Source organism: Furipterus horrens, unplaced genomic scaffold (genome assembly GCF_987537825.1).
Source record: "Furipterus horrens unplaced genomic scaffold, mFurHor1.1.pri manual_scaffold_7, whole genome shotgun sequence".
NCBI classification, from domain to species: domain Eukaryota; kingdom Metazoa; phylum Chordata; class Mammalia; order Chiroptera; family Furipteridae; genus Furipterus; species Furipterus horrens.
Genome location: NW_028327177.1, coordinates 17,659,784 through 17,672,200, shown reverse-complemented (window position 1 = coordinate 17,672,200; position 12,417 = coordinate 17,659,784). Strand labels below are relative to the sequence as shown.

The 12,417-nt window shown below is 37.5% G+C and overlaps 1 protein-coding gene across 3 annotated transcripts in view; it reads right to left on the bottom strand.

The window, feature by feature from the left end:
* CSMD3 (CUB and Sushi multiple domains 3) overlaps positions 1 to 2,287 on the bottom strand; it is a 908,638-nt gene extending 906,351 nt beyond the window's left edge. For all 3 annotated transcript variants that reach the window (XM_090283433.1, XM_090283434.1, XM_090283435.1), the window contains exon 1: positions 1,795 to 2,287. In XM_090283433.1, coding sequence (XP_090139559.1) covers positions 1,795 to 1,972 — 178 coding nt within the window. In that variant the 5' untranslated portion in view covers positions 1,973 to 2,287. The remainder of the gene's footprint in view (positions 1 to 1,794) is intronic.
* Positions 2,288 to 12,417: the final 10,130 nt, after the last annotated feature.

Genomic DNA, 12,417 nt, shown 5'->3' with positions numbered 1-12,417 from the left:
GGCGTGCTCTCTCTGCTTCGGAGACTCCCTCCCCTCACCTGTCCCCCGAATGTGTTTTGGCTCAACAGGTATCACATGAAAACTCGCTCTTAACCCCCGGTCATCCTCTAGCAGGAACCACCCCAACATTTTTCCTGCTCTTGGCTCTCTGCATCTCCCTTACGCCGAGCGCGCGTCTAACAGGCAGCCCTGGGGCCAACCATTAACCAAAGACTCCCAGTGGCAGACGAACTAAGCACAATACGAGGCTCCTCACACGTCGAGCCTGCGACGAAACACCCTTGCAAGCAACCCGAGACGCGTCCTGTGCACTAGTCGGTGTAGTTAGTGCGGCTTAGAACAAGCGGTTTTGGCTTAGAGCTGCGCTGAGGTTCCAGGGGAAAAAATTTAAAAAAAAAAAAAAAAATCAAGCTTTAAGGAACAGGTTTAGATTACAAGGCTATTACTACCAAAGAGAGCAAGGGCGACTTCTTGGCATTTAGAGATGTAAATTAAAATTCGAAACATCATTGGTCCTAATAGAAGGAGAGGTCACCAACCCCTCCAGCTCCCTCCACCCAAAACATGAATTATCATTTCCACTGAATGCAAATGGGCTGCCTTCTGTGGGGGGACAGCCAGCTGCAAGCTGGACAATAAACTGTTTCATAGAGACGCGGGCCGATTGCGGTTCAGAGAGGCACTCCTTCACAAAGGAAGAAGCGTCCAGTTTGTGTTGACAGCAGTGGCGCGCCTGGGCCAAGACACCCCCGCCCCCACCGCGCACCCCTGACACACAGACACCCAGGATTTGAAACGAGCTTCTCTGAAAACGACATCCATCTCGTCTATTCGAGCTGCCATGAGTATGGAGATGTGATTGTTCAAAAACGATGGCATGAGTCATATACACTCCTGAGTATTCTTTGCAGCAATTAGTGGGCAGCAGGGTGCAGGATAAGTTGTGGAATAGAACTGGGGATTTATTTCCTCCCGGAGGACAGCTCTTCTTCCAATGATCCTGACTGTCCCTTGCCTTCCTGTTTAGGGATAAATTTTGCATCCCACCCACCACCTCCCCTTGTCTATGCATGTGACGCTCTACCTGTCTGAACACGGAGACTTGCTGGGGATTTTCTTTTTGGTCGTCAGCTAATGACTTTCCTCCTTCCTTCATTCATCCCCAAAGGTGGATCTGTATACTTCAAGGTGTCTTAGACTGTTTTTTAAAACCTCCTCTTAAGCTAAACCTCTACCACAGGACCTACCATTTACCAATGAATAAGAGCCCACACAGAATTAATTCACACATGCATGAAACATTTATGTAGGTCTGTGCCCTATTGCATCTAAAATCATCACATTTCTAGCATGTCGGTAACTTTCCTACCTGAAAGGGTTAAAAAGCATTTACAGGAGTATCTTTAATATAAATAGTGCAACCAAAGCATCAATCCACACTGGTTTGACTAAAAATCAAGGTAGTCCTCACCACCGAGAAAAGTCTTGCAGAGGAATCTGTCTGGATATCCACTAGTTAGAGAGGCTATAAGAACCAACTCACGTATTCGTTTGAGCATACTGCAAGAATATTTATTGAGCACAAGCTCAATCACTGCATTGAACGCCAAATCTGGCAAGCAAAATGCATTTCCTATCTGAGGGGGGAAAAGAGCTGTGAATCAACTCCTTCAGTATAATTATGATTATTTTATCGGTGCAAATTACAAAGTAAAATACCAGCCTCTCTTTGGTGACAAGTCAGCTCACCTCCATCCAAAGCGGAGGGGACCCCCTCCCCAAAAGCAGACCTACCTTTCACACAAGACACCGTCAATAAAAAGATGAGGTTCCAAAACGTAAATCCACTTTTAATCCCCATTTTCTTCATCAGGATAAAGTCTAGGCGGCCACATTTAGCACATCTTCTCTTGCCAGGCTCCAGGGCTTTGGATTCCTTTGCTCGGCGTTCCCCTTTGCGGATCCCTTTCATATTATTCGCGAGCTCCTGATTTCTGCTCCTCAGCCCGGCGCAGTGGAGTTGTTGCTGTTGTTGGTGCGCGGTCACAGCTCGGAGTGAATGGTGTTTCTGGGATACCACAGCAACCTTGACGAGGACTCAACCATCTCTCCAACGGGGGCACAAAGTCTCCGTACTCTGGATTCTGTCTTTTCCTGTGCGTTTTTTTTTTCTCCTCCACCAAAATCTACCTCAATTCTAGCTCCTTATAGCAACCGCCAGAAACCACGAAACCACGAGCGAGCCTCTTAAAGCTCTGCCCCGCTCTCTGACAAACTCCTCACAATATTTGAAATTCAGGGGCTTGTTTTTTTTTTTTTTTTTTTTTTTTTCTCCCCGAAGTAGATCAATTTCGCCTGTAAAAGCAGCCCAAGAAATATGTTAGCGAGCTCTCCATTGCAGCCTATGAATACAGAAGCATGTTAAGGGAATATTTTAATCGGAGGATCTGTGTTGCATTTGAGGAAACCTTGATGAAAATGAATCGGGCCCCATCGATGCCCACGGCGTTATAATGGGACATGTGTTACTACTGTAATTGCAGCATATTACAGGCAGGCACTTCGCGTTTATTATCCTCTGATTTAATTGAAAAAGGAGATCACAGAAAAGAATTTGTTTGGACACCTGCATTTATATACTCAAATGCGTACGTGTAAACCGGGAACTGGATTTTTATGATTCGGTAAACCGGTAACATCAGAGACCAAGCCGCGGGTGGGGGGGAGCTTGGGGTGGGGAGGGAGTCGGAGTCATTTCCCCAAATAGTTCGCCCTTTCATCGTCCCTTCCCCACTTTCAGCTGACGTGTGCCGCAGTTAAGCTACTTTATCTGTGGTAGTTAACTAGAACAGACCCATTTGTCTTAATTCTGAACCGGTCCCAGATATGTAAATGGTAGGTTTCTTTCAAAACGGAAAATGTCCGTATCTGTATGTCTGGCCTGGGCAGCCCCACAAGCCGCTCAAGGGTTAAGACTGTACAAAGGAAGAGTTCTTGCGCCATCTACTGGCTACGATGAACTCACCTGCTTCTCTTCTCTTTCCCCTCTCTAAGGGACCTCCGTTTCCCTAGCCCCCTAGTCTAGGAGCTGCGTTCCGATCCCAGCGTGTCTGGTTGCTGTGTGTCAATTTCCTATTCTTTTCCTGAGCTGTTCCTGTCCTAGACCCCACGACCAACAAGTTCCTTAGACTAGACGCCAAATACTGATCTGACCTTTTCGGGGATCTGATCCCCTCTCAGGACAGGGGGAGGGCTACAGCGCTGGTTCTAGAACAGATGATTGCAATGGATTCTGGCTGCATTTGCATGCTGAGAGCAATCAAAGAGATTAGCGTCTATTTACAGGAGTTGGGCAGAGGACAGCCCAATTTGAGTTTGCAGTTTTCTACGCTGCCTACAAATGATGGCTCCCGTCCCGTACCGCCAGCCTTCCTCTACGGGCTCCAAGGTGGAGCTGCCGGCTCAGGGGAGCAAGGCGGTTGCAACTGAAGGGAGTCTGGCTCTGGGAAGTGGGCACATGCCAGCGTGGTAAGTGGGTTCAGTCTGCATCAGGGGAAGGATTCTGAGCTCTCCGGGTACGTGCCGTTTTGTGATTCACCCAGGGAATGTGTGTGTGTGTGTGTGTGTGTGTGTGTGTGTGTGTACACATGCGCGCTGTAGTGAAGGGTAAGAATGCGTGTTTATGGAAGATGATGGAAGGTGTGATTTTCAATGCGTGGGTGTTTTCCCAAATGTGTTTGTGCAGAATATATGCGTGTGCATGCGGGTATGTTCTTACGTGTGTGTGTTAGAGAAGGATTTGTCTCCTGGGAAAGAAGCCTTAACACAAGAGGCAAAAGCTGTAGACTTCCAGCTGACCTCATTAAATACGGTGAGAGGTACCTTTAGGGCGGCGTGGCAGAATTCTGCTCCTTCCCAGCAGCGCTTCCTATTGTCCGCATATGCAGATTTCCAAGGGGAGTGGGCAACAACGTTGGGAGACACCTGACTGGGAGGATCAACAGTGAAACCATCATTAGCCGGATCAGCCACCCGAGTGGAGGCTCTGGCAGTGATTTCGGTCAAGATGTCAGGGTGTGTTGCTGCTGTTGTTATCTTTGCTGGACTGAACCAAGAGTTACATACAAACAGGTCTTTGGACTTAATGAGGACACTGTAAAAAACTCTCCTTACCAAGTGTGCAGAGGTTACTCACCTCGACTGAATTCACTTTTTATCAAAAGAAAACAAAACTCTTGGGTGTGTGTAATCTACTTAAACACATGGTTATGTATTCAGACAGGAGGACTTTAAACCAAAAAACATTATATCTCAAAAGTCATGCATATATTAATAGGAATTATTGTGCAAAGAAAATAAACTTTGACTATGGGGCCATCATCAGTACTACTAAGATACCAACTGACACTATTTAATTTCAAACATGCTAATTCTATAATTCAATTACCTTTTCCTAAATGAATCCTGCCTGTCATTTCAATATGAGGTTGTTAAAATTATCTGATAGTTAATAATACACTGAACAACACTATAGTTTTTGGTTTCTATAGCTCAAAGTAAATCACAAACCTTTTTTACCTGCATCTTTCAGCTCCTGGGACCAAATGGAAAACCATATTTTATGGATAGGAAAAGTAAGGCATAGAGAAATCAAGTGTTTATCCAAGGTCATTATCAGGAGCATAGACATTTAGTCCAACACATTTAGTGTTGGATCACACTCTTGTCTTTTAAGCTAAGCAGCCTCCTCTTCATTTCCAAAGGTATTCCAGAAACATAACACTCTCAGCCAAAATTTTGTATGAGAAATCCCTCGACTTGTCTTGAAGGAAAAACACAGTGTCTATATTTGAGAGCTAGAAATTATCTATGTCAGCTGATCTGTATAAAAACAGCAGAGTTGTACACAGATTTATTTAAGACTTTTAGAAAGAGAAGATCAAAAATAGCTAAGGTAAGAGCAAACATTCAGTGCTTCCTGTGTGCCCAGCATTCTGTTATGTTTGGATGGCATATCTTATTCAGTCTCATTACAATTTGCTGAGACAAGTGCTACAATTAGCCTCATTTTACACGTGAATAAGTTGATACACAAAGGTGTTAACTGTCTTGCTTTGCCCAAGTAATATATCTAAGAGGAAACATAGCCCACTGCTTTCCAGTTTCTGAGTCAATATGCTTGCACACTGGGCTGTACTATGCTAATTCCCAATGATGCTTGTTCTAAAACAGTCTAATAACAAAAATATAATTTTTACAGTAAGGTTATCTGGATAATCATAGAAAAACAAAGATTTTTAAGATAATTTAAGGGTGATCAAGTTTTAGAATGTATATGTATACATATAAGTGTTTTTTTTATACTTGTCAGTTACTACCATCCCCTCTTTTCTGCTTCTTGCAAACTATTGATCTTCTCACATACAGCTCAAAGAAAAAAAGATCATCAAAAAGAGCTCAGGTAGGAAATAGATAGTTTTTTTAAACTGAAAGTTCCAGATCTCCATTCCTTTCCCATTTCACCCAAAACACTTATGTAATATCATTAAGTATGATCTTAAAACAGGGCTAAGTTGGAACTTAAAGGAGGGAAAATAAGCACCTTTACAAAATCACTCTGTATTAACCAGATCCTATGTATTTATTCTGTGTTAGCATCACAGGGGCGGTATTACAGAAAAACGACCAAAGCAGAATGATAACACAGAGAAAAAACAACCACCACAAATACTTGGAAAAAGGTTACTTTAAAGTTTTCAAAGAAGTATATCTACTTTTGAAAAAGTTGTGAACTTAGGAAGTGTTTTTTCTTAACCCATGTCACAGAGATACAGGTTTACAGGAGTATTAGTCTCCAACTCAAGTAGTTATTTTGTTATAGAAATGTTTCTGCCTTTTAGAGCTGAATGTCTTCTGATTGTAGGGATACACTTTTTAATTAAAAGGCTCAAATTTCAATCTGTGAGTCTGTGGGGAAAATCTAGTTAGAGTAAAATAAAAATGTTAATGATCTACAAATAATCAAGCTGGCTTTTTCATGTTCGTTTGCACTTTTTATATAGAATTTGTTGCCGGGAGAGTAGGAGAAAAAGAAGAACTAATTTCCTTATTTTTCTATAAATGCCCATTCTTGGGCAGGCCTTGTCTGTTCTCTCTAACTCCTGGGAAATAAAATATTTGGATGTAATGTTGAATAATGAGGAAATTCTAATCCAAGTCTGTAAGTTCCTCAGTAATTTGCAGTAGTTCCTATCTGGCTGAGGAGAAAAGAAAGAGTTCTAATATTCATGGTAAAAGAACCCTATTAATAATCATATTTAGGAAGATAAATGATTAGGCAGATAAGAGTACGTGTCCTGCTGTTCATCAGGAAGCATTGTTGAAAGTTGGAGACAGCCTCTTGGAAGCGTTACCAAGTGTGCCTCTTACATTCTGATTCCTCTGAATTTCATTATTAGTGAGGCTTAACAGGCATTTCAGACTTTTTAAGCTTTAACAACATTAAGAAAATAAAAAAACTATAAGTTTCTATCTTATGTAAGGGTAATAATAGTGTATACTGAAGGCAGTATCTATTACTGTATCCATATAAATAAACCACACTTTTACTCCAAAAAAATCTTATTTTTGACATAGGCCACATGCATAATAAATTTAGTACTTTGACATTTAAATTTTATTAACTAGCACCTTTCTAAATATAGGTCACATAATATATAATGTATAGATAGTTTACTATCAATTTTTTGAGCATATTTTCCTGAAATAAGAGAAACATGGGGAAAAGTTGGTGCATATGTGGGTAATGATCCTAAAAGAACAGAGATAAGAATTGAGAAAATGTTTAAAGACTTTTCTGTTTATCTTGAGACATATTCATCCTTCTGTTACCATTGGGTCTAATATTACTTGTCTCTGTGTAGATAAATAGAAATAAAAAGTTAAGCAAATGGTACCTTTGACAAATAATCAGGATAATTCAGGTTTCTTCTTTTCATAAGTAATACATTTGTTTTGCTGGGATGGTGTGAATAAATTTCAATTCCTGGTATAGCAGATATATTTATAGTCATTTCTTTAATTCTAATATAGTTATGCAGTATCAGCCCCAAATGCACTTGAGAACACATAAATATTTAGAGACTATAAATAAAAAAAAAATTCAAAAGATATTAACCTATCAAAATTACTTTCAAATGCAATATATATTTGATATCATACCCTGAAATAACTGCCAATAAACTTATTATATCCTAAAAGTTAATATTCTGACTTTATTCTCATTTATATATTCTCTGCTAATCTTCAAAACTGATTATAATTTCTTTAGATAAATGCATATTTTAAAATATTCACAATACAGTAACACCCCCCCAAAGCATTTTATTTTGCAGATTTCTAACCTATCATAAATTATGTAGCAATTGCAAGACCTTCTTTATATTATATTTGACTTATCTACTTAAACATGTTTTATAAAATTTTGCTGTGGAATCTAAATACTAGCAGTAAGGAATGTTATAACTGAAAGTTAATTCTAGAAAGGTGCTAGTTTTGTTTTCAAATTACAATTGATCATAATCTCAGAGGCCCCAACTAAGAAAAATACAGCTCATAGGTAGAAGCTAAGTATCAGCCTCCTGTGTTTAAAATTTCTTTTCACAAGATGATGAAGTTGTTTTGCTGGTGATACGGCAGAATTCATTAACTTTTTGTAAATATAATTGTGAGATTATTTTTTCCTAAATAACTATAAACTTTTAAGTTGCAGGAACCATTAATAATAGTACTGTTGAAGGGTTCACAGATTTCAAGTTTTAATCTATGTATGTGTAGACATGTGTTTGTGTCTGAGCCATATTAAAAGAATAAATTTTCATTACTGCATAATTTAACACAATGTTTAAATTTCTCAAATGATCACAAACAACTCTGTTATTTCATTGGTTTTCCAGATTTATCTAAAATTAACAAATGCTGAAATATTTCTCAGAATAAGAGAATAGGAAGCAAAACAATATAAATATCCTTTCTTCACAGGAGGATAACATTTATCTTGACTTAGAACAATCATTTTGGCCACCAAAGAAAAGAAAATCAACTCAGCAGATTTTCATTTAGCTACACATAATCCAATTTGGATTGTAAGTACAAATGTCTGTCCCACATGGACATGGATCAATTTCATCTTTACTCTTTATGTAGCAGGATAATTTTCATCTGTGTGTTCATTCATTTATTGGACAAATAATTTTGAGCTCCTATTTCAAGGAAACAGAAACAAGAATCACAATTATCTCCAAGGAGCTGACAATGTAATAGAAGGGATAGACTATATTCTCAAGTAACAACAGTGAATGTCAATACAGTGTAACCATTTCAAGAGAAATACCTGTAAAATGGGAGATTCCAGCTGGGAGAATTAGGGAAAAATTTAGGGAAGAGATATGCATTTTAGCCATTCTTGAACCACATGGGGATGTTTGAAAGGAAAACCCTTGGTGGGGAGGTTGACTTCTAGAAATATTGGAAGTAAAGTTTATATGCTATAAAAATATTTAGGATTTAGTCAATTAGATTAAGTGATACTTTTAGAAAATATATGGCAGGTGAGGCCAGAAAGACAAAATTTGCCAGAAAGAAATATGAATTGGGAGGCAATGAGTCCTTGCCATTATTTCCTACATTTCTTTTCTTTAATAGACTATAATGATTGGTCAGTTCAAGTAAACCTCCAGTGACACATTTTTTTAAACAGCTCAATCAATGGATCATTTCATTGAATAAGCAAGTCAATTTGTTTTGGTATATTGTATTGCAGTGGTTTATAAGAAGCGTCAATTTAACCTTTCAATTTGGTTGAAGTCCTCCGGCATTTATTATAAACATACTAAATAAGGTTTAATAATTTTAAATGACATAACCTAATATAAATGTAGTATATAATAAATAACAAACTATACAACATATATTAATATACAACAAAAATCTGGTATTAGATCTAGAATATTTTTGTCTCTATAGTAACATTATGAACAAATGCTATATTTGCAGATGCAGTATATGAATACCAATCTGAATTTTGGGAGATTTTGCTTGTTTAGCATAGGCTCAAATGCACCATAAATCAAATGCATTATATACTATTTCTTTATGGATGTAATAGTAATAGCATCTCTTAGGAGGTTAAACTATTCAATAATTACAATATGATAATAACTTACCTTGTCCATTTTAATATTATAGAAGGTATTTATTCTGGGACAAATAGAATCTTGTTATTTATTTTTCCCAATTAGCATTTCCCTTTTCTAAATAAATTTAAAAATACAAAACAAGCAAAACCCAATCAGCAAGCAACAACAATGACAAAAACACACACACAAATAACTCTATTCCCAGTTAGGAAGCCCACTCAAGTGGTGAAAAGATGGTGAGTAAAAAGAATGTGACAGATGAATGCAGATTCTTCTTTTCCAAAGGAAAAACAATAAAGTATATATTTTTTTCTGAGTCTGGATCAATATGCAGTAATGTCTTCAAGATTAAAAAGGAACTGTGACTGGGAATGCCTTTAGGGTAAGAAAGCTATCACTTTTTAATAACAGAATGAGTCTTAATTTTTCATCTGTAAAATGGGAATTACTGTTTACTTCACAGAGTTTTTAATAACTCTCTCAACAGGTGTGATGGTATAAGAAATCACCTTATCACTCCATATCTTGTCATAGTTCCTCTAATTGGTTGAACAGTATACCCCCAAAAATGATATTTCCAAGTTCTAACCCCTGAAACCTGTGAATGTGACCTTTTAAAAAAGGAGTCTTTGCATATATAACTAATGTAGGTAAAATAAGAACCTGGAGATGCGATCATCCTGAATTTACAGTGGCCCCTAAATCCAATGATGTCTCCTTAAAAAAGAAAGAGAAAGAAACACCTGAGACACAAAAGAAGAGTCAATGGGAAAAGACAGCGAAAATTGGAGTGGTGATGTGTCTAAGAGCCAAGGAGTGCCAAAGAGTGCTGGCAGTCACCAGGATATAGGAGAGAGGCATGGAACGATTTCTCTCTCAGAGCCAATAGAAGGACTCGATCCTGCCAACATCTTGACTTCAAACTGCGAGAGACTAAATTTCTATTGTTTTAAGGCACTGAGTTTCTAGTAATTTGCTATGGCAGTCCTAGAAAACTACAGTACCTGAAATCACCAAGACATTGGCCTTATGAACGTGGCTGCTGGATTTTAATTTGATAATAGGCTCTCCTTTCTACTTCTGCCCTAATATTAGAGCATCCTTCATTGGAATATTCTGAGACCTCACAAGTTATTACTGTTTCTTTATTTAAAAATACGTATGTATTCTTATGACTCTTATGTCTTCTAGAATGAGTTTTACATGACTATCTGAGTCTGAACTAAAACTCTCAAGCCCCAGCTTGAACCCTAGAAACACATTTTATTACCTTCTTAACACCTCAGATGCAATGTAGATAATATTGCATTCATTCCCTTTCATATATTTCTTCTTCCCCAAATTTGTTTCTTCTGATTGAACTTCTCTGTAATCACCGCCTTTTTCATCCAACTACTTAGTAAAAACCTCATTCTTATACCTCTCTCCTCCTTAGGTTTGCAGTAGAGCCAAACACTAATATCTGAAAATATCTTCTTTATATTAGACTCCACTATGTCTCTTTCTATCTATTCTACTGCCATAACCTGAGCTAGGTAATAATGATCTCATGCATATATTATTGCAAGGACCTCCCAGTTACCCTGACTACCTTCAGGCTCATAGCTTCTGCTAAGTTCCAATATGCACCAAGTACAGTCATTTCATCACGACTCTTACCTTCTTGAATGACCTTCATGTCCCTTCATTATCATCATCTTCAGGAGAAATTAATGATCTTAAATATCACAATCAAGCCCATTCACGGATGTTTCCTCCTTCTAGTGAGTCCACTCTGATAAATGCATTCGCTGAATGTGTTTGCTTTCTGCATTTAAGCCTTTGTTGATATTACTCTCTTGGCCATTAATACTTGCTTATCTTTTACTAGCCTCTCCAAAATTCATGTTTCAACTCTGAGTTCAGGTCTTATTTTCTCCATACATGTGGTATTTGTCCATTTCAATGGACTTTAAGCATATCGTATTTTTAAGTCTATAGACTATCTTGTGACATTTATACTACTTTGCTTGACTTATGTTTTGTTATTTACAGTTATTTTCCTTATAAGTATATTGAAACATTTTAGGATGTGTTTAGAAATTTATCTTTAAAGTGTCTTCAACAAACCCTTTTTATACTATATAGTCAATATATATTTAATGAATGCCTAGTGTATGACATTTTGACAATTTAACTTTTTGAGTTTATTCTTTTTTCAAATGATGGAAACATTGGTGTATATGTGCTTATGCGATGGGGAGAGACAGAGAAAAGGCACATTATACGAAGAAAATAGAAAAAGAAAGTTTTGTGTCCACTACCACTAACATTAATTATAATAAAAGGTTTGATTACTAATGCCAGAATGAGTACTCTCTGATTTCTTCCTTGGCTCAGAGACACTCCAATTTTCCATGCAGAAGCAGTTCTGTCTGTTTGGCAGATTGTTTGAGCTGGAATTAAATGTGCACAGCTGGTACCATCTGCTGCAAATTCTTTAATTCTTGTTATCTCTTAAACAGCTTTTGGTTTTGTTTTATTCATAATTTATTTCTGGAGCATTGAGGCAGAGCTTTTGGGGTCTAATAATGGGGTCTTAATGGATGTATTGCTGGTTCTCAGATTAGTAGTAGATAGTATTACTCTGATTTTTCGATACTGCAAAATATCTAACTGGGTTTATTGATGACCAGACTGATTTTTGAACTAAAACCAAGGTCAATTTTAGGTAGTCAAATAGAATAGTTTTTTTTAAAGATGTACTATAATTATACTAGTATTTGAAATAGTTATTATTTTTTTTTAATCTTCAATATCTCTCAAATTAGCTTCTTATGAATCTCATCACACTGGCTTTGTGCTGGTCCTCAACACTTCACACCCCCAGGCCAATTCAATTCATTGTCTACTGAGGACTTTGAGTGATCTTTCTGTAACATAATACCAATTATACTCTCCTACTTATAATTTCTCAATGTCTATATATTTTCTCAAAATATATCTGAAAAATCTGTGCCTTTTTACCAGTTACTGTTGCTCTTTTTCCCTGACATTTACTCCTCTTCTGTTAGCACTTTGCCTGGAAAACCCCAGAATATAATTCAACCCAAAATTCAGGTGACTATTTTTTGTAGAACTTATTTCTTATTTTCCTGGGTTTAAAAAAAAATGACCTTCTTCTGTGTTTCTTTAGAAATTGTACATAATCCTGTTGGAACATTTATCATTTTTACCTATT